The following is a 22,923-nucleotide window of genomic DNA, read 5'->3' as shown; positions in this document are numbered from 1 at the left end:
AACGACCTCGGCCTAGAAACAAAAGGTGACACTTGTGAGAGAATTGCCCGATTTGATATGCAATTTTAAAGTTTTCTCCCATTGATTCCGATAGTCCACAATTACGCACAGAAAACAAACATTTTGTAAATTTTAAAAAATTATAACTTAAACAGTACTTACCTGATTTTGATGATCCTGGTCTTAAAACTTTTATAAAAATCTGAAATATGTTTCTAAATTGGTCTCAAGTTATTCTTCTGAGTGTGTGTCCACATTTATAGATACTGTGAGTTCAACAAATGCCTAGCACATCTCCTGGATTAGCCTAACTGCTCGACCAAGCTACCACAAAAATAGAGCATTAGGTGATCATTTTTGCCTCTGGATACCAAGATGTGGCTGCTCAGACTCTCTGCGCAGTATACATCGTTTTTGTACACTATAGAGAGAGCCAGCCTCCTACAGGAAGCGAGTACTGGTGCGCAAAAAGCATATAAAGCCACTATTAGAGCCAGAAAGGAGCGCTTAGAAATGAAACCTAGTCTGATGTGCTGGCTGTTGGGTGCTCAAAGGATGTGAAGTAATTCTGGGAGGTCATAAACTGCATGTTGTTCTTGGAGGGTCTGCCATCAAAAATAGATTGTTTGATTTTAGAGACGGCCTGGGTCACACATTTGTCCTGTATTTTCAGTACTTTTAATAAGGTGATAGTCCGCCTCAACATGGTGAAAGAAAGGGAATTAGTCCTCCAGTTTAGTTGGTTTATTTCAGTAAAGGAAGTGGATATTAAGCAAGATAAGCGTAGGAAAGCCTGGGACCAGATGGGGTCCAGTGGATTTGTTTAAAGATAATCTTGACCTCTGGGCTCCAGTGCTTACTAAAACTTTAGAGCTGCCGTTACTGGCCCACTCCCCTCAACCAGGAAAGAGGCTACTGTGGTTCTGATTTTGTTTTAAAAAGTGATAGAGCAGACCTGGTGTGCTGCAGTCCGATTTCTTTATTAGATTCTACATTTAAGATACTATGTAGGGGCCTCCTGGCATCCTTGGAAGGGTGGGCTAGCTCAAACAATATACTCTTGGAGGCCCAGTATGGCTTCAGACAGGGAAATGCCACAGTTGTTGAGTGTCTAAATGTATTGCACATTGTTGGTAAGTACACCAAGTCCATGAAGGACTTTACATCTAGCATTCTTTGATTTGTTGTGTGCTTCTGACTGTCAACCGTGCCAAACTGTGGGACATTTAGGGCGATATGGGGGTAGAAGAACCCCTGGTCACTATCCTTCGGAGATTACACTGGAACACCATGGTCAAGATACGATTTGGTCCCAGGGGTGAATGTACGTCTTCCTTAGTTTCAAAGGTGTTTGCCAGGGATGCATTCTAGCCCCCTTCTTGTTCCTTATTTACATATATCGTCTAGAAGCCCATTTACTGCAAATGAAGCTGGATTTCCTAAGGGTTGGCACTCACTTTATTCCCACCCTTCTCTATGCAGATGATGCTGTCATCTTAGAAAGGACAGCAATCAGCCTGCAGAATGCCCTTGATGCTTTTGCTGATTTCATGTCTTCCCTAGATTTGAAAATTAATCATCAGAAGTCCTTCATAATGGTTTGTGGACCAAAAAAAAAAAAATTCCATATTCAGGGAAACATAGTTGGTAAAGAGTTTCTATTATCTGGGTCTTCTCTATAATACACAGTTAAACAGGAATTCATTGTTGGTATTAAGGGTGCAACAAACAAACAGAGCTATTGAAGCAATTTTCTGTTTTGCAGCTAAGTTAGGCCAAAGACCCGTAAGGGAAAAGACAGCCCTTTATAGAACGAAGTGCTCTCAATTGGCACTTACGGGGCTGGAGTGTGGGGGTACTGTGACTGCTCCGGACTTCAAGTTGTTGAGAATAGCTTTCTCAGCAGACTTTTGATGGACCCACAGGGAGCTTCAACCAATTTTTGTCACTCGGAGGTAGGATTAAATTATGTAGAGGACTATTTGTCCCTGGTCCCATTGCTACTATATGGCAGACGCTGGAATTAGAATTTTAAAATACATCCTCTAGGATTGTTGGGTTCTGGGTATTACCGAGCATAAACCCGGTCTTGGTTATGCAAAGCGTACTCGTGGCGGGATGGGATTTATGGGTTTTTTCTTCTTTTTTTTTTTTAAAGATCCAGCACAAATTCTGCATTCAGCTAGAGCCCAAATAAAGACATCCTATCCTGAAAAGGAGCAGCTCAAGAGTTGGTGACGATCCTCCCAGCTCACCTCTTTGGGAAATTATTAATTGCTACATCCAGCCAAGAGATTAAATTGTATCTTTCTTTTATAGAAAACCGTCAATATAGATTTTATCTGACTAGGCTTTGTCTGGGCACTTTTCACTTTCTAGTGGTTTTCCAGGTCAAGGAGGATGGTTTGGGAACCTCTCCCATCCCCGCCTTTTGTGCACTTACTCTTTTATGCACTTCATAAAACACCAAGATACATTTTGTTGCTTCCCCTTCTGCGTTCACACAGTTTTATTTAACATCAAGAAAGTTTCAGATGTTTATTAAATCTTGATTCTCCAGAATTTGTCAAACCATTGTAAGTTTTATTAGAGGGGCACTTTCTATCAGAAAGCGATATGGACAAACTATCTATTGTGGCCAGGTTTGGGGTCTGTTCTTTTTAATGGACAAAAAATGTTGTTTTACTGACCTACTGTTCAAAGTGCACAGGGACATTGTAGTATGCTTTGTTCTTTTATGGCTTTTTAAGCCGAATAAAGTTTTATGGCTGACTGAAAAGAGGGACATTGGTGTCAATAAGAGTGTTAGGTAGACCAACCTACTCATGGTGCATGATGCGTTAAGGGCAAAAAGAGAAAAACATGAAAATATTTAAATCGCAAACTAATAAATCTCCATTCTAACAAAAGGCAAGTCTGCTAAGGAAGCATGAAAGAAATAATTCAAGAACCCTGCTCAGCACAGTTACCTTGTGAACCAATATCATGCTAACAATAAATATCAACAAACAATACAGGGAGCAGGAACGACCAATAGAAGGAGAACCCAACAAGTATTACCTTCCATACATAGTTGGATGTAGTTCCTACATGCCTTTGGAGCTTCTTTAGACCACAGTTCAATGTCAATATCACCAGCAGTAGTTTTCAGCAAGACCTGTTGAAGACAGTATCATTAGTTTGTGAAAAATATTGAAATTCCTCCAGTCTGTTCACAAAGAGACCAAATACAATTATGTTCTCTGTGAAAGGTATAATTATTAAACATTTGCAATTGTTTGCAAACCACAACACAGAATTATTTTTCAGTTGGTCATTATTGTCAAATCGGAGCAGAATTAACAAAAAATGAATTTGCATGAAGCCATTTTGTTCCCGGTGGACAAGAGAAAGTGGCCATAGACTAGTAGTCTACAATAATACTCAGGACACGGTCTTTCACATTCACCTGCTCACAGCTGTCAACTGCTACACTTTCAGCAACATGAAGCAGGTGGAGACCCAAGGGTAAAAAAAAAAAAAAAAAAAAAAATCAATGGACAATTTTAGAAGAATCATCCGAAAATAAAGTGGAAAAATGGAAAAAACAAAAATGAAGTCCAACTTCACCAGATGCACAAAACTCCTTAGCCACCTTACACACCCAAATGCTGAGCCACTCTGTGCGCAAACAAACATACAAACCCACATACTAACAGATCACTTATACTCTGTAAATCAACAGGTACACAGTAATAAATAGTCAGACACCTGGAAAAAAGCAAATCATAGCAAGTAGTTACTTCTTACAGATCCACATGAATGTATATTAACATTCATCCCACACAAGGTGGCTTCAACTGCATACTCTGTATGCTTATTTTCAACCTCTATCTAACATGTGGGGGATGGTACAAAGGCTGGAGTCAATATGCACTGCATCTCTCTTAGACCCCTTATATCTTACCATTTGTGTGCCTATGCATATTCCATCTCTCAGTTCAATTTCTTGCAAACTTAAACTATTCTATTTTTCCCCATTCACAGGCAGAGCAAGTGTCTTTGGTACGTATTGAATGTGATCCTAGCTACATAGGTCTTCTCAAAGTGTGGTGCTTTATGCTGCCTTTGGGCTTCAGTGGAGCATCTCATTTGTGTCCATTTAGGGTTAGACCCTCAAAGAAGAAAATCGACTGCATAGTAAACATATCTTGTATTCCAACCCACACCTCTATACATTAGTTGCCATAACATACAGACCAAATTAAAAAGAGTTAATCAACCAGCCAGCCTGCCCCAATTCTTTGACCTTGTCTTACAGAGGTAAGGAGCTTGCACCAGAAGTGAAGGCCATGCAAGCATGGGTATCCAGTAATACAGAACGAAGCATCTTCTCCAGTTTGAGCTCCTCTGCAAAAAAAGCTCCTCTCTCCCACATAAGTACAGAAAAATAATCAAACTCTCCCCTCATTCATACCCTTCCCCAAACCACTAGACAACTTGTTTCCAGGGGTTACTTTAACATATTTGGTATTGAGCGAGTGGAAGGTATTAATGGTGCAGTGTAACCAAGTCACCATCCTTGAGGACTGCTGGACTTCTTTGACCTCTCATCAGGTACCCTGAATCCAGTGTAACATGTAAGTGATCTTTTAACATAAAAGTACAGCAGTTGTGGGGTTACTGACCACGAGAAACAACCCAACACAAACCTGAAAGGACACATGCCTGGCATGGCCTTGAAGAACCTCCCCCTTCTCAACACCAGTTGCTTTCCACTTTGGGGTGTCACAAAGACTTGAGACAGAAATCACAGTAGCAAGCAGGGACAGATCAATCTACTAAATGTCAGAAGCCTCAGCATTTCAAGCAGTAAGTTCAAGCTATTTATTATCAAGTGATTAGTAAAGGTGGTAGCAAACAAAAGCTTAGAGGAAGCCGAGTGCTGTTCACAAAGCAACTGGGAGCAGCCTGTAGAATTGGGCAGGCACGTTTTGCATCTGGCAGTGTTAATACCTAAACTACTACGATAACAAAGGGCCCATCCTGAGACCCTTAAGGAAGTGTGCTAAAGACAGTCTTACTGACATCCTCAATGATAAAAAAATTTGGTAGAACCTTCAAATAACATTAATTACAATGTCTCAGACTATAATAATGTCACTCAGAAAGCTGTTGACACTGCTCCTTTGAAACTTTCTTCTGTACACTCCAAGGCTTTTGGAAGTACTACTGAAAAACAAGCTGGTGCTTTACAGTGTAGAAAATAGATTGCACACCACCAACTGTCCATAATACTTACAAAACTTAAATCAATTTGGAAAACCTATAAAATCCATCATAGCAGCTAAAAAACAGTTCGATCCCAGGGCAGATTTCTTCACCCACCCGAACCATCAATATTCACAGAAGTCCATGCTAACTGACACCACACCAAAATGCACTAATTTAAAGACTGCCTTTATTACGAAAGTGAAACTGATTAGTGACAAAATACCAATCTTCCCTGAACAAGGACTGCTTCCAACTCCCAAAGCCTCTTCATCTTGGACCTCCTTCTCTCTCCTAGCCATCAAGGATCTCCAAAATATCATCAAAGCTCTGAAGAACTGGCTCAATCCCCGATTTAGAGTTCAACTGAGGAACTGTGCCACAGATGTGTGACTTGTCAGCAAATAAATGTAGGGCGAAGAACCCCTATAATCATGAGCTACAGAGGTGGATCAGGAAGACCCTTAAACAGAATGCAGCTGGATTTTATCAACATCCCTGTAACAGATTGAGATATATCCTGGTCATAGTATGCATTATCTCCAGATAGGTGGAAGCCTACCCAACATGGAGAAATGACAGTCTCACTGTAGCCAAACAGTTAGTCATACCAAGGTTCAGATTTTTGGTTTCTCTGGAGTCCGACCAAGGGAATCATTTTATTAACGAGATACTTAAAATGCTGTGTGTGGCACTACAAGTGGAACAGAGATTGCACTGAAGCAACCGACCAGAAGCTTCAGGAATCATCAAGAAACTTAATGGCACACTGAAATCTCGTTTGAGCCAAGTATGTGTATCTGCATCCACTTTGCCAAAATGGCCAGATGTTTTGCCCTTAGTGTCGAGGAGTCTCAGAAACACTCCTGACAGAAGGACAGGATTGTCTTCACATGATACACTCGTTGAACGTGCCATGTAACTGCCTGCAAATATCACAGATGGCATGATTTTCAACTACTGCAAGGGACTGGTTGACGTACCACGTTCTGTCTGTCATCAGGCTAGAGCTGCTACTGCCATCCCAAGTCAAGAATAATGCCATGATCTTAGCCCAGGCGATTGGGTCAGAATAAAAAAAGCACTTTGGAAAATCCTGTTTGGGGCCAATCTGGAAGGATCTGATCAGGTGACACTGATCACTAACACTGCAGTGAAATGTGGTGGGATACCCAACTGGATTCGCGCCTCTCATATCCAGAGAGTGAGATGCCCACTTGATGAGGTCGTGACATTTGAATTAGGTCAACCTCCTGTGTCCGTGTGTCCTGAAGGACAAGCGGGGGGATGACATCCATCAAAGTTCCCCACATATCCAAGTTCCTGAAATCTGGCAGAGTGGTGTGGAAGCATCCCATGACGTCGAAGATCTGAGATCTAAATGAGGGGATGCTGCAGAACCATAACAGTCGTAAACAAATGATTCTAGTGAAGGAACAAGTGTGAGAAGTGGGGAAACTTCAAAGAAAAGAGGAATGGCCAAAGAACAGGTAACAATTAGGATTTAGTATGTCAGGTCAATGCATACCACAAACCCTTGTTAAAGAAACAGAATCTAGTGGTGTAAGTGATACAGAACAAGATCAACAGACATCTAAAAATCTAAGAGAGCAACAGTACCTTGTCGCAGGCATTCAGCACTTGAATAGACATATTATACAGAGAGAACCACTTGTTCTGTGATATACCACCTTATCACAGCACAATTCAAATCAGTTAAATAAATTCATAATTAAACTTGGCTCATTTGGCATCTGTTTGATTCAATTTGACATTAATTGATTCTTCTAACTATGAACTGTGTCTTACCGAATTATCGAATAGACTGTGGCAACTGATGAATTAACATAACAATTACTGCTTTAGAAAATGAAAAGAATTATAAAGGAATTTCCTAGGGCCAAGGCTGCGATAGAAGAGTAGGGTTGCCCTTCGTAGAAAAAGACGCAGTAGGGCTAGGGTTGCCTCACAAAGACTCTTGTATATAAGCTGAATGAAATAACTGCAAAATAACGATTAAAAGTTTTGCTCTTTTTGCACAAGTAGAAACAAAAGCAGAATATTAAGTCTGCCTGCTGCTATATTCCACTGAAGGTCTGATTGTAGACAAATGTATTTCCTTACCAAGGCTAGATGTGGAAAGGTGATTGCTATTTCCCTAATGCTTCTTATGATAGTATTCAAAGTCCTCTTAGCTGGTATGAATATCATCCCTGAGATAGAAATACTTAGATCCACGTCTGCACCTACACGTATAGTAGTTGACAAAAAAATTAAAGGACACATTTATAGATGCTTCAGAGTGGTTTTCACATCAAATACTTATTCTAGATTTGTTCAAAAATACACCTATGCTTTTGATGCTAAGGTTTGCTTATTTGTGCACATTTACCTGCTTCAGCTACTGAGGATGTGACCTACCATCATATTCCACTTTCATACTCAGTTACATGTAGTATACTGCTTAGTTTATTCTATAGGAAATATCATTTTGAATATTATTTTTCCAATTATGACTTTATTCTTTCTTGAAATTCCTCCTCACAAAAGAATGAATCCTCACCCACAGGCTAAGGAGATGGAAACAGCTTGTTTTTTCTTTAGGGCCCCTACAAAGATAGATGCTGTTAAGACATATTAAAAAAATTTGAAACGGTCGATAAGTCCAACAGAAAAGAAATGTATCCAAGCATTAGAGGAAAGGTGAAGGCACGTGTTTCACACAGAGCAGCTTTAGGGGGTGAGGGGAGGATGGGGTGTTACACCCCCCGTTAGACCTGCCAGCTCTTGGCGTAGTTTCCCTGTATTTTTTTTGCTTCTGACCCACTGTTTTTGGATCCTGTGCTGTAATTCATTTTTGCTGGTTGTGATACTCTGTGCACTTTACCACTGCTAAAGTGAAAGTGCTCTCTGTCTAAAGGATATTGGTAATTGGGTTTCCATAATTGGCACATTTGATTTACTAGTAAGTCCCTAGCAAAGTGCACTGGGCCTGTAAAGCAAATGCTACAAGTGAGCCTGCAGCACTGATTGTGCCAACTACATGAGTAGCCCTACAAACATGTCTCAGACCTGCCACTGCAGTGTCTGTGTCTGCAGTTTTGCACTGCCAATTCAACCTGGCAAGTGTAATTACTTGCCAGGCCCAAACCTTCCCTTTTAGTACATGTACGTCACCCCTAAGGTAGGCCCTAGGTAGCCCCATGGGCAGGGTGCAGTGTATTTAAAAGGTAGGACATGTACTGGTGTGTTTTACATCTCTTGATAGTGAAATACTGCTACATTCGGTTTTCACTATTGCAAGGCTTGTCTCTCCAATAGGTTAACATGGGGACTGCTTTTAAATATCTTTTAAGTGTAGTTTCCCATTGGTAGAAGATACAGATGTGGAGTTTGGGGTCTCTGAACTAAATTTAAAAATACATCTTTTGGTAGAGTTGTTTTTTAGATTGCCTGTTTGAAAATGCCACATTTAAAAAGTGGGCATTTTATTGCTTCACCATTCTGCGCCTCTACCTGCCTGTGGAATCCACGTCTGAATCAGACTCACAGTTGGGCTGTTTGTGAATTCCCTCTAGACAGTGATACGAAGGGAGCTAAGGAGTGGCTTGCATTTCCTGATGAGTCTCCTGGGCTAGAGTGGGGAGGGAGGAGCAGAAACTTACATCTGAAAGTCTTGTGCCTGTCCCCACACAATGCAGCCTCCAGGCCCCTGGTGTGTGTCTCGCTGATGTTCCCCAACTCCAGGAGTACCGAAGTGCTGTCACCGTCGTCCTTGACACCCGACTCCGCCTCAGTGTCTGCAGCCCTGTGGCGTGACTGCGACCCCGTCAGGTGCCCATCCCATCTTGACCAGCCAGATTCATCGACCCTACCGGATCGTCAGGAACCGATGCCTCGTACCGACACCGCATCACCTACCCTGCTCTGCAGTAAGGAACCGACACAGAGGAGAAGAATGTTGCTGAGGATGTGGAGGTGCAGAGCATCCATGATGATTTGTTGGATAACCAAGGCTTGCTTGGAGGGAGGACCTCCAGGGCAGGCAGCAGCATTTCTTCCAAAGGCCTGACCCAGGAGGAACTGGGGGACAGGCGGGAAAACAGGAGGTATCAACTGGAAATGGAGAAGCTCAAGCTACAGCATGAGAAGGAGCTTCAGCTGGAGCTGGCTAGGATGAGATGGGATAAAGAGAAAGACCAAATTGCTATGGAAAAAGAGAGAACTGCTATGGAGAATGAGAAAATGTGTTTAGCTCAGGAGCGGAGCTTGAAGGAGCTGGATTGCAGGAGCAGGTCCAGCACAGATGGTGGTAGCTTTTCTTCAGTGCAGTATGAGAGGAGAGTGCATCTTCCCGAGAGTGTAGGGAAAGAGTACAATAAGGAGGATGACATCCACAGGTGGTTTCAGGGCTCTGAGGCAGCTCTCCACATGCACAGGATCCCTAAAAGAGATTGGGGGTTGGCCTGTGGACCTACTTCACAGCAGAGGGGAGGGACACCTTGTTAGCACTAGGGACAGCTAGTGAGCTCACCTACTCTAACATGAAGGGTGCCCTTTCACTAGGTATGACACCTGAAATGTACAAGAAGAAGTTTAGAGAGAGAGTAGAAAACTAGATTCGTAGACCTTGCTTGAATGTGTGGATTCATTATGAAGAGCACTGGATGGTTGAGTGAAGGGCAGTGAAGTAACAGATTACCAGGGGCTGTACAATTTGTTTGTATGGGAACACTTGTCTAGTGTGTGTTTTCCAGAGCTGTGCCAGCACTTGATTGACAGCAGGCTTACTGAACCCAGGAATCTTGCTCAGGAGGCGAACCGTTGGGTGAGTACCAGGGTCCACAAGAAGTTGTAAGGGGAAGACTACGCCAAGTGTGGGCAGGGTCCCCAACAAAAGAAGGAGGGGGGGTACAAGGATAAAAGTAAGGAGTTCTCTAAAGGGCCCCAAACTAGTTCCTAGAGTAAAGATTCCCAGCCCACTGTTGAGAAGAGTTTGTTCCCCTTGGGTAAGCCTTCAGGGAGGGGACCCATCAAGTGATTTTCCTGTGGTCAGGAAGGGCACATCAGAGGGAGTCTCAAGTGTTGTAAGCGGGCATGAACCTGAGGGGGACGCCCTGGAACCTACAGGGGAAGAAGTGGCTGAGCTGGAGGACCTGCCCATTCGCAGCAGGAAGGAGGCCCCACCAGAGAAGAGCTCTGCACAGTGCAGAAAGCATGCCCCACCCTTGAGGGTCTTAGGAAAAAGGCAGAGACCCAGGCAGCTGGTGACACCTCTGGAACTCACCAGGTTTACTGGGAGAATGATCTCTTGTATAGTGAGCCCAAGGTTGCTGAGCCTGGGGCAGCTCCTGTGCTGGTGATACCCCAGTGTTTCAGAGCCTTCCTACTGGGTCTGGCTCATGATGTGCCACTGGCAGGTCATTTGGGGCAGGGCAAGACCTTTGACAGGCGTGTCACCCACTTTTACTGGCCTCAAATGAAGAACTCAGATGCATTCTGTAGGACATGTCAGACTTGCAAGGCAAGTAGCAAATCTGGGACGAGGCTCCCCTTCAAGCCTTTTGAGTAGGTGGGCCACTGGATCCCGAGACAGCCATGAGCAACAGCTTTAGCCTGGTCTTGGTGGACCATGCCACCGGGTACCCGGAAGCTATCCCCTGAGGACTGTGGCTGCCTCACAGTAGCCATGGCACTGATGGAGATCTTTACCCGTGTGGGTTTCCCCAAGGAGGTGATCTCTGACCGGGTTACCAATTTCAAGTCGCTGTACATGAAGGCCATGTGGAAGGAGTGTGGTGTAACATACAAGTTCACCACACCTTCCGACCCCCAAAGCAATGGGTTGTTTGAGAGATTCAACCATACCCTGAAGGGCATAATTAGGGGTCTCACTGAACTCATTAGGCGTACGTGGGACGTCTTCTTATCATGCCTCTTGTTTGCTTACAGGGAGATACCACAGAAGGAGGTTGGCTTCGGCCCTTCTGAACTTCTGTATGGGCACCCTGTGAGAGGGCCTCTGAGTTTGGTAAAGGGGGGCTGGGAGCAGGCTCAATCCTCAGAGCTGATGAGCTCACTGACCAGTTGGGAGCTGCCAAGTTCCTCAGCACGTCTGATCTGAAGTCTGGGACCTGGAAGATTGCCTTAACCGAGGGGGCAAAAGAGAGGTCTGAATTCTCAACACCAGAGGGGCACTACCAGTTTTGCGTCATTCCCTTTGGGTTGAAGAACACCACTGCTACATTTCAGAGGCCGGTCAACCAGGTCCTGGCTGGATTGGAGAACTTCAGTGCCACCTATATGGATGACATTGCTGTCTTCAGCTCCAGCTGGGAGGACCACTTGTACCACCTCCAGGAAGTGTTAAGGGCCCTGCAGAGTGCTGGTCTCACTAGTACAGTAAGTGCCAAATAGGGCAGGGGTCTGAGGTGTACTTAGGACACCAGGTAGGGAGCAGCCAGGTGGTGCCACTACAGACAAAAATTGACACCATTCTGGCTTGGGCACACAAAGACCCAGACTGAGGTGAGGGCCTTCCTAGGACTCACTGGATATTACAGGAGATTTGGCAAGGGGTATGGCACCATTGTTGCTCCCTTGACAGAGCTGGCTTCCAAGAAGCAGCCCAGTCAGGTGATCTGGACAGAGGTGCGCCAGATTTCTTTTGAGACCCTGAAGGAGGCCATGTGCACAGCACCCGTGCTCAAGGCTCCTGACTTTTCCAAAGCGTTTGTGGTGCAGACAGATGCTTTAGAGCACTGTCTGGGAGCTGTGCTCTCACAGCTGAACAAAGAGGGCCTAGATCAACCTGTACCCTTCATCAGTAGAAGGCTGGTTGCTGAAGAAGCTAAGACCCTAGTTGTTTAGGACTCACTTCCGGGTTCAGACAGACCCCAGGCCACTCAGATGGCTAATGCAGATGAAGGGGGAGAATCCTAAATTGTTGAGGTGGACCATGTTCCTACAGGGAATGGACTTTACGGTGGATCACTGTCCTGGAACAGAGCACACCAATGCTGATGATCTTTCCAGGTTTTTCCACCTTAGTGATGAGAACTCCCAAGGTGTTGGGTAGTTCTACCCACTTTCAGCTGGAGGGGACACGTGTTAAACCTGGTAGCTCTTGGCGTGGTTTCCCTGTACTTTTTTGCTTCTGATCCCCGCTTTTGGATCCTGTGCTGTAATTCATTTTTGCTGGTTTTGATACTCTGGGCACTTCACCACTGCTATCCAGTGCTAATGAGCAAATGCTCACTGTCTAAAAGATATTGGTAATTGGGTTTCCATAATTCACACATTTCATTTACTGGCAAGTCTCTATTAAAGTGCACTATGTGTGTCCAGGGACTTACATCCCCAACTCTGTGCACCGGCTTCTTTTCCTTGCAACCAAAGGTACTGTACCTGGGGGTCCGTGTGACTCCATGACCGGTGCCTCCCTCCCTGTGAGTGGCGTTGGATTGTTGGGAACGACTCCGTCAAATAAGCAGTGATAGCCCCAGTTGGAGCTATTGTGTTTCTAAGCGCTATGATGATGTTTAATCTTTGAAAATTTGTATCTTTGCTTGTGTATGTTGGATTTTTGTCGTTCAGGTCTTATTTTACTTAGCTATATATTGGCTATTTTTCTAACCTGGTGTTGAGTGCTTCTGTGGTGTTTTCACTGTTACTGTGAAAGTATTTGTACAAACACTTTACACATTGCTTCTGAGATAAGCTGACTGCTAGTGCCAAGCTACCAATGGGGTGACCATGGGTTATCAGAGCTGTGTACCTCTCTTACCCTGACTAGAGTGAGGGTCCCTTCTTGAAGAGGGTGTAAACTGGCTGCCAAGTAGGGACCCCATTTCTAACACCACCCTAATAGAAGTATTTTGTGATAAATAGTTGGGTACAGGTTCTTTCAGTCAGGTATGGTGAGGTGTGTGTCATATTTCACCAGAACTTTTTACATACACCCAAACACACACACACTCTCTGTTTGGAAAGACTTTAAAAATGTTGGTTATTTTACAAATGAATGTGATTTCTCTCACTTAGTACTCCTACCAATCTGCATTTCAGCTGCCCCTTAAGCCCCTTCTCCTGTGCCCTGCTTGTCGTAGAATGTATATTAACATTATATGCCAGTGTGATTGTTGCGAAACGTGAAACTCACACCGCCAAGTCTTACTGACCAAGCTTCGCCCCTGGTTTCATAGCGTAGCTGCTGATGTCGATTTAAACATCAACTTTACATGTTAGGCCTAAGAGGCCTGTTTTTTCATTTAAACTATTGTTCTGGGGGAGGAAAGGAGATGACAGGAATCGTGCCTCGTGGGAAGAACCATCTGAACCACAAGATCTGTTCTAAGTAACAAACCAAGAACATGATTGCGTAGTCAATAGTGAAGACAAGAGAAAGTGGGGAGCTGACCTGCTCCCAGAGCTTGATGAAGACTGATTGTTTCCGGAAGTGGGGAATGAGAAAACTGTTGTCATTAGTGTTTTGATTCAATTGCATTAACCGGTGTTCCTTAGACTGGAGGGAGAAACGTTCGGAGAGTTTATTGCAAAATTTAGGAGGCAGATCTTAGAGAAGCCTGCTGACTTTGAGCTAAGCTTACTCTTCTAGCCTTTGATAATCTCCACTGTTTGGGTACCAATGCTTCATGCCTATGCATTCTTATTCTCTCATCAGATACTTTTATTTGGGTGACGGAAACTGACACCATACCTTACCTTGCTTGCTGTGAATAAATGCTCTTTTATGCCAAATTTCATTAATTTAGGTTAGAGATTTTCTTTTATGGAAAACATTTTCTGCATTTTCTCTATCCTATTTGTAATTCTTACCAATGGGGTATTTTATCTTGTCGTGAAAAATCAACGTATAGATTATTTGTTGTCTATGCTTGTGAAGCCCCTACTAGACTTCACTATTTGTGGTAACTGATGTAAACGACAGCTCCATATCGTCTCTTCTTGTCGACTAAGAAAGGTTCATACGGCCAATCGCGGAGTTATTTGATGATTATACTCACTGAATAATATATAGGAGTCTCTACTCTGGCAAAACTCTCCCCAGTTTCCTACAACCATGGATCTTAAGCCTTTGAAGTGGTTGATGGCCCTGATCGAAGTAAAATACCCTGCTCCCCATTTTATTGTGTTTAAAGACAAAATATGACAGAGCACCGTTCTGAGATACCCATGTCACAAGTTTAGAGACAAATGCACCTCTATAATCTACATAGGAAATCAAATAAGGTCTGGAGTCTGGTCAGTAATAGTGAAAAACCAAAAAGCGGTACTCCTTTTGACATGGGTGGCTATAGCCATCATGCCAGGTCAGCACTAACGTTTAGTGGCATAGCGACGTGTTCATTGTCTTTTAACCTGAACCCAATTGAGGATACTGCCAATTTCCTCTCTTTTGGAAACCCAAAAATGAATATGAATGGCTGGTCAACCTTTTTAGCTCTTTAACGGTATAATTTGTGGATGAGAACAGTTGTGTACATGATAGGTCGGGTACCCTGAGCAGGAGCCACACACTGCAAGCCTCCATCACCAAGGTATAGGTCCCTACGTGGTTCCACGTTAAGTTTAACAACACATTTCCTATGCCGTTTTCAGAAAAATTGACATTAATTACAGGAAATTTTACGTTACTCCTAATAGGTCAACAAATTTTAGCAATTAAACATTCTCTTTTATTCTGTGTCTTAAAAACACTGGCTAAAATCGTCACCCGTGGTGGCTACCACCTCGAAGCTGTAATGCACGAAGTTGTGCGAATATAGACAGACACAACACACAGCCTCTCCATATCCCTCCCTCCCCCCTGGCGGGTGTACAAATGAAAAATGTGCTTTGGTCTTCGACGTGTACCCCTAAAACACATCTCCCTGGCCTGACGCATGCTCAGTAAAGTCCCCCGGCTCTCAGCTTCATGCAGTTCGCTGGTGCACCAATATTTACATCCCCCTTCTTTACCTTCCCGTTGGTCGGAGGCTCCTGGATATAAATGTTGCTCATGTTCCGCAGTTAAACTGTCACCACCAGTCCAGCTTTCAACGCGCCTTTGGAGGCTACAGCTGGGGTTATGGTAGCTGCGTGTTCCCGCGGCCCCGTTAAAACATTCACGCTTCACTCACTCTACCCGCTTCCCTGTTGGAGAGCAGTTTGAACCATTTGACAGGAGGCCGGGGGAAATCCCACGATATAAAAAAAGAGCAGGGTGGTGGAGTCGGAGGATAGTGAACATTACTCTGCACTCCAGAGTCGGCTAAAATTCCGTACTACGGACATAGTGTGAGAGTGGAGTGGTCACCCTGTCCACAACAGAACTATACTGTGCAGCTGGCACGCAGCTCCCCTACAACTGCAATGGTAAGAGCCGGTGCATCACCAAAATAATACCGACTAGCAAGCGTGAGCGGCTTTGCCAGGGCGTTCTGCGTTTGTTTGGGGGAAGTTTTGAAGTTGTGGAGCGAGCAACGAGTTGTACAAATCCTGCAGTAGAATAGGAGAGACTTGTAATGGCTGTACCAGGTAAGACATTACTACGTTTCTTAAGATGCATTGGGGTGGGAAGGTTTGGAGGATTGTAATATGTTCTACGGTGCGTGGCCGTATGGCTGTGAGGACATTTGGGTTGAAAGGGATGCGCCGGGATGAAAGCTACGGAGTTGGTTTATATCATCTTTCTTTCAATAGTCCAGAAAACCCTTCCTGCCCCATAGGAAGCTGTGTTCTGCAGCTATTGTGATATAAAATCTACTGCTGCACTGATAGCTGTCATATGCCTCCTTCCCAGTGCTGTGCTTTCATTTAACGACGAAGTCTTGTAGAAGTTATACCTGGCCCAGTTCAGTTGGATCCACGAACCTAAAGGATTTGAAAAAAAAAAAAAAGGGGGTAACTTGAAGGGATCCGTTCTTTGAGTCTGCGGCGACACTCAACAGTTTTACAGTTGCAGCACCAAGGCATGGATTACATTGCGTCTGATGCGTAGGCATTCGAAACCTTGTCCTTGGTCACAGCCCCGTACCCGTGTGTCTGTCTAGAACACAATTAGTTTGCGGTTGGGGTGCTCCAAGTAGCAATGACTTACTACGTAATGGCGACTTCTCAGTTCGCGGAAAACTAAAGAATCAACACAAACTACAGAACCATCACAAATGCTGACTTGCATCCCATAACCGGCAATGGTGTAGGGTAAGCATGTTCACTAATTCATGCCCCCATACATTCCTCTCGGTAAGTTAAGCACCTGCTCCAGAGATCTCGCTGATCTACATGTCACTCAGCCATTAACTTTACAGGTTCTGTGAGTGATGAAAGATCATACTAGTCTACCCTGCCTGTTGTATCTCTTCTGTAGGAAATGGAAGATTGCTGTTGGTGCCTTCTTTGAGATAGTGTCAGGACCAACCTTGTGCCTGAGGATTCCAGAGACACAGATGAGCAACTCCCAATGCCCTCCTACAGGCACAAGATTTCTCAGAGTTCTTCTGCTACTATGTACTTGCAGGGAGAGAGTAAGGGGATGAGAACAGAGACAGTCTCAGAAGTCTGCAATGCCACCTTTTAGGTTCTTAGTTTCTCACCACACCCTCAGTGGAGCTTCTACAGGGTTTGAATAGATGGCATGTTGTTTGGCATGTACACACTAAACTTAATGAGACTAGCCTTAATAATCTTCTCATTAGTCACCACTCTAATTATACACGTATGTGTGTGTGTGTATGTGTGTATATATATATATATATATATATATATATATATATATATATATATATAAAATACAATACAGTGGTGATTGCCACTGTGTAGTTCTATTTAGGATCAAGTTTCCATGAAATCGAGGAAATTGATTTTTTGTTCTGCTAATAGCTTTGCCACCATGTGACAAATATTAATGAAACTTAAAAAAAAAAATCTTCATCCACCGCAGAGCCTCACAACCCAGGCAGACCCAGACCAGGATGGATAGATTTACCACATCGCTGTCTGGTTGGGGGTGGGACTTGTTCAGGTCTCCTGTATCGGTGACGCCGCCCCCCTTCTTCCCCTCACACTCCCCACCAAAGGACATACCCAGTCTGACCAGGCCACCATTCACATGGCCATACAAGACTCAAAATGGGCACTGGAGAGCAGGGTGGGTGAGGCTCAGATGGATGTTCTGCTCCTCCGCCAGGACCTTATAAATGTTGCAACCCGTGTCACAAACGCTGGGTGTCCTCGGTGGAAGACAATGTGGTTGGTTGTCCTGGAGCGGCAGAATGCAGGTCTGCTATCACGCTGGGTGTCCTCGGTGGAGGACAATGTGGTTGGTTGTCCTGGAGCGGCAGAATGCAGGTCTGCTATCGGCTGCGGTGGCCCTAGAGGAGAAGGACTTGAGCAGTAAAGAGAGTAAAACAGGATAGATTCTACATTTTGGTGTGGAATTGTAACATGGCTTAGTCCAGTGGTTCAGAACCTGTGGTCTGTGGACTCCTGGGGGTCTGCAACTTCTCATACAAATGGATATTAGCTGATTAAAATAGTATGTATACATAAAAACAACATGGAAAATGTAAATGCTCCGTAAACGTTAAGACATTTGACACTTGAAGATGGAAAAAAAGTTGGTATCATTAGCTTGATTCATGGGAATAGCGGAAGTACAATAAATGACATTTAGGAGGGCCAATTGGTGACCTCATGAAAGCACAAGTATGCACCACTAAAAGAGAGCAAACATTAAATAAAAAAAAAGACAAATGGGGGTTATTACAACTTTGGAGGAGGTGTTAATCCGTCCCAAAAGTGACGGTAAAGTGACGGATATACCACCAGCCGTATTATGAGTCCATTATATCCTATGGAACTCGTAATACGGCTGGTGGTATATCCGTCACTTTACCGTCACTTTTGGGACGGAGTAACGCCTCCAAAGTTGTAATAACCCCCAAAGTATTTTGCTACAGATTAGAATATCACTTAATCTTTTTGAAATAAAAGTACATTTTGAAAACCTGCAACCTACTCATTAAAAGAAAGATTTCAATTTGTGCTTGTGGGCTAAGTAAAACAGTTCTGAATTTGTGTACTTATTTTATGATACCAGTTTCTGTTTTTTTGTGAACTGTTTCAGGTTCAAGTTGTAGAAATTGGTGAGGTGGGGTCCCCAGCTTACAGTAGTCATTTTGGTAGGGGTCCACAGAATTCAAATTATTGAGAATCACTGGCTTATTTAACACATCTCAGCTGCCTCACTGAGTGTGCCACTGGCGACTCCTCATTCATAGCAAAAGTTTACTTTGCTTACTCACTTAACAAACCTTAGTCTTGTCCTCTAAACATATCAGTTGATAATGGCTTCCTGAGATAAATTGTGTATCCTCCATGACTTTGTTTTGTGTGGTGTTTCTGAGCATGTGAAAGACATGCAAATAAGTCTCTCTATGAAGAAAGCTTTATAACTGCCATGGATTGTTACCACAGTTCTTTTCATTGTGGCAGGCTGGTGCAGACACACTCAGGCCAGTCATGCATTATTGAAAAAGGAAATTAATTTCACAGCCCACCCAACTTGTCCTGACAACTTTTACTGACAAATGCTGAGCTAAGCATGAAGGTAACCAGCCGGTCAAAATCTGTTTGGGCTATATGACATATATCCTGCACAGTGCCTGCCTTGCACAGCTCCTGTAGCATGTTATATTTTCCAACCCAGTTTATCCTCACACAGCTCCGATTTTTACACAGTTCACAACTGGCAAAACTCATGCCATTTGTACAGATCACACCAGGAATGCAAAGTTCAAACTCCTGCTATGTACAGCTTGTTCACATTGCACACCTTATATCCAGGACAGCATTGTCCTTTGTAGGACAACCCATATTCTACATAGTTCACTTGTACACTACTTCTCTCACTTGAATGGCACTCCAACCAGCTGATATTGCCTAGCTTGGACCTGTTGCTCAGTGCCTGTTCTGTATCGGTTACTCAAGAGCATACCCCATCCTTGCTTCAGAGGTAGACAAGCGAGTAGATTACTGGGGGAGTACTGAGCAAGGGGCGCAGGGTGGCTTCTGAGAACAAAAGCACAAGCTGAGCCATGAAATGATTTTGTATGCAAATTACATAACAAATGTGATAAGTCATCTAAATGTTGCAGTGGTGCAGAGTAGATTAGAGTGGCTTGGAGTGGATTGGCCTAGCGTGCAGTGGTGTAGAGTGCAGTGGCATAAAGTGGAGCGCTGCAGAGTAGAGTGGCAGAGAATGCAGTAAACTGTAGAGTTCAGTGACATAGCGTGCACTGTTGCAGAGTGGAGAGTTGTAGAGTAGATTGTCCTAGTGTGCCGTGATGTAGAGTGCATTGAGTTTGAGTAATGTAGCACAGTACGCAGTGTTTAGAGTGGCATAGAGTGTTATGGTGTAGAATAGAGTGGTGCATCGTAGAACGCTTTTGCATAAAGAAGAGTGCCATAGAATGAAGTGGCACATAGTGGAGTAGAGTGCAGTAGTGTAGAGTGCAGTGGCGTAGACTTAAATGTTTCATGCCAGAATGAAATGGCATAGAGTGCAGTGGTGCAGAGCAGATTAGAGTGGCCTGAAGGGGATTGGCATATAGTGCATTGGCATAGAGTGATGTTTTACACTGTAGAGTACACTGACATAAAGTGCATTGGCATAGAGTACCATGGTGCAGGATAGAGTAAACTGCATTGGCATAGAGTAGAGTGTTGTAGAGTAGGAAGGCATAGAGTGCACTGAAGTGGAGTGGTGTAGAATAGAGTGCATTGGTGGAGAGTGGAGTGCCATAAAGCGGAATATGCATGGTGTAGTATCTCACTTCCATTACAGAAAACATATTTTCAATTGTAATGGATATTACATTTTCACAGACCTGCGGTTTTAATGATGTACCCAGACAGCTCACAAACTAAATTGTGTGGAAATATCATCTCATAGGGTATTGATTTGTTTTGATCATATTAAAATATTTGTTTCCACCACACTTCAGAAATTAAAACAAAATGCTCTATTTGTGCGTTCCTAATTTGGATATTCTGAAATATCTGCACTGTTCATTTACAGACATTTAGATTTTGTTGTATGTTAGAAAAAAAAATAACATTGTACAGCCTTCCTCCTGAACACCGCAGTACCCAGCATGATTGTCACATACATCCTCTCACTTTGAAGTCAGAGAAATAAAAGTAAACACCAAGCTTCCTCAGAAGACAGAGCCTGACATTTGTTGTCTGTCTCTGAATCCATAGCAAATGTGAGAAGGTAAGAACAAGATTTAAAGGCCTATTGACAGAAAGCGGCACTGGTGGGAGAATATAACAGATCCTTGTAAACGAGCTATGCTCCATGGAAGGGACGAACTCAGCAAATGTAAGTTACGAACCACAAAGCCAATGCTAAGCAGTGGGTGGAATGCATTCCCAGAGACAATTCTGTATGTCCTTAGGATGTTTTTAGCATCTGGTAGGCTTCGACCTACAAATACATATCCCCACCAGCAGTGATGAGAAGCTGCCAAGAGCCTGAATTAATGGAAGGAAAAAAATAGAAAATACTGCTTCATTGGTAGCGACTAAAAGCCAATGGAATCTTATAGTTTAAAAAAAAAAAATACTCGACCCGATGAAGAGAAGCTCCCAGGAGCAGATTTTTTTTTTAGCTGCCACATTGTTTTTATTTTGACTGCCCAAAGATGGTTGTTCATTCTAGGAAAGAAATAACCAATAATGTTAAGGTCGTTCTAGCAAACAAACCCTGACACGGAGATAACAATGACAATAAAAAATGCGATGCAGTGAATAACAAAAAGCAAAAAATATTGCTTTGTATAGAGTGCATGTATGACAAAAAGAACTGAATGTGTAATCACTGAATGTACCTTTTAGTTGTAAGGTGCTCTTCAATGGTATGCGAAAGACTATATCCAAACAGTGAATAGCAGAAACTGAGAGTGTGTGAGGCGAAGTCAAAGACCCCCTTATGTTTTTTTAAAGTATTGCTAACAAAAGACTTTGCAGACAACTTTTTTTGTCGAGCCAAACCTAAAAGTGAAAAGACCAGAAAAAGTAAACATCGAGTTATAGACCTCCTTTGTAAATACTATATCAGGTATCTTCCACCCCCCGCCCCATCCCATTTCTTGGTTACAGGCACCAGTACATAATACAGCTTTGGACTCCAAATAAAGACCTACAACGGGAAAAGAGGAGTGCTCAATCAGGGAATGCCATGCAAATATGCTAGTTTACAATGCATGCAGTCTTTTCCTAGTGAGCTATCATCTCTCTTTATGCACATTCGACTCAATTTGTGGAGAAAAAGAAGGCAACTAGCAGCTATTATTGCTGTCCCCAGTAGGCATCGACACTTAGCAACTGTCTTAATACTGCAGCAGAAGTGAATAATATTAAAACAATTGGTTTTGATTTTGTGTTTGCACAGATGTTAACAAGCTTTACTTTGTGCTTTGCTTGCAGGTGGCAACAAGGATAACATTAGGGCAGGCTGTAAGAAATGTGGATACCGTAAGTAAAGTCCAAATATATTTTTGAGCAAGGTCGATGTGTAGGCCATTGTACATTTGTTCTAGGTAGTGTGTTTGTTGGGGGATATTTTCTTACATTAAGCAACACACCATGGACTACACAACCGCGCATCTCTGAAAATGCTGATGCCACAAGAGAAGCAGAACAGTACATCTCATCCAGTATCTTTCACCTTGCCCCCATCCTGACACTCTGGATACAGAAAAGCATGTAGGACACCTGGATCAAATGACGGATCACAACTGTATGCATTCAGAGAGACCCTGACCCTTGTGGCCTTCCCTGTGCACCTCTCCACACGGAACTGTGACATTCTGAACTCGTGGTGGGCGCTCAGACAAGGGAAGTCCTTGTTATACGAGAAGGCCTTAGTTGCCTGTAAGACCCTAGTGAATTGCGTTCTTTCAGTCCTTCCCATCATATTTAGTATTCTGTTTGTTCCAAATGAGACTCACAGTGTATCCTGTGACTTGCCGTCTTTCACATCACAATTTTTCTTAAGTTTTTTCTCAATTTTAAAGACTTTGGGCCATATGTACGAACACTTTTTCCCATAGACACAGAATGGGTAAAAACCTTTGCTACATCTGGCCCTTTGTTCCGTTGCATATAACAATTTCCTTGCGTTCATCTCATGGCCACCGCAGATCCGTGTTTTAGCTGTTGCTCTTTGCTTCACATTTGAGTTCTTCCGAGGATCGGTAATGACGCGAAGCGTACAAAATCAGATTGTGAAAACGCAATGTGGTGGTGACTTTAGGTTGAAAAAAACTGAAAGGTTCTGGTGTGAAATATGCAAAGAACCAGCATTAACTCAGATCTCACTGTGAACCTTCTCCTGAAGTTTCCATGTCTGTGCCCAACCAAACCTCTTCTTACCATCTATAGCTCCTCATACTTAATGTTATGACTCTTTCGCCATACATGCTAAATCATTTCATATGTATCACATAAAAGATGGAACGGGTGGGGCTGGTCTGTAGAACTTCCATTTTATTACTTAAGAGAGTAAGTTAGGCAAGTGTCATGGCTCAATAAAGACATTTTCAGTTTTCACAATTTAGTTCATTACCTATTACTCCAGTAAATCATAATATTATTTGTCAGTAA

At 43.3% G+C, this 22,923-nt stretch overlaps 2 protein-coding genes across 2 annotated transcripts in view; one reads left to right on the top strand and one right to left on the bottom strand.

The window, feature by feature from the left end:
* CWC27 (CWC27 spliceosome associated cyclophilin) overlaps positions 1–15,413 on the bottom strand; it is a 998,568-nt gene extending 983,155 nt beyond the window's left edge. The window contains exons 1-2 of the mRNA XM_069222723.1: positions 15,232–15,413; positions 3,061–3,157 (exon numbers count right to left, since the gene is read on the bottom strand). Of these exons, the coding sequence (XP_069078824.1) occupies positions 3,061–3,157; positions 15,232–15,273 (139 nt within the window). The 5' untranslated portion in view covers positions 15,274–15,413. The remainder of the gene's footprint in view (positions 1–3,060; positions 3,158–15,231) is intronic.
* A 239-nt stretch (positions 15,414–15,652) lies between these two features.
* The window catches only part of SREK1IP1 (SREK1 interacting protein 1), a 120,133-nt gene continuing 112,862 nt past the window's right edge, over positions 15,653–22,923 (top strand). Inside the window, exons 1-2 of the mRNA XM_069222737.1 lie at positions 15,653–15,789; positions 21,745–21,792. Coding sequence (XP_069078838.1) covers positions 15,777–15,789; positions 21,745–21,792 — 61 coding nt within the window. The 5' untranslated portion in view covers positions 15,653–15,776. The remainder of the gene's footprint in view (positions 15,790–21,744; positions 21,793–22,923) is intronic.

This window comes from Pleurodeles waltl, chromosome 1_1 (genome assembly GCF_031143425.1).
Source record: "Pleurodeles waltl isolate 20211129_DDA chromosome 1_1, aPleWal1.hap1.20221129, whole genome shotgun sequence".
NCBI classification, from domain to species: domain Eukaryota; kingdom Metazoa; phylum Chordata; class Amphibia; order Caudata; family Salamandridae; genus Pleurodeles; species Pleurodeles waltl.
Note: the sequence above shows the minus strand (reverse complement) of the source record. Positions and strands in the feature narration are given on the sequence as shown.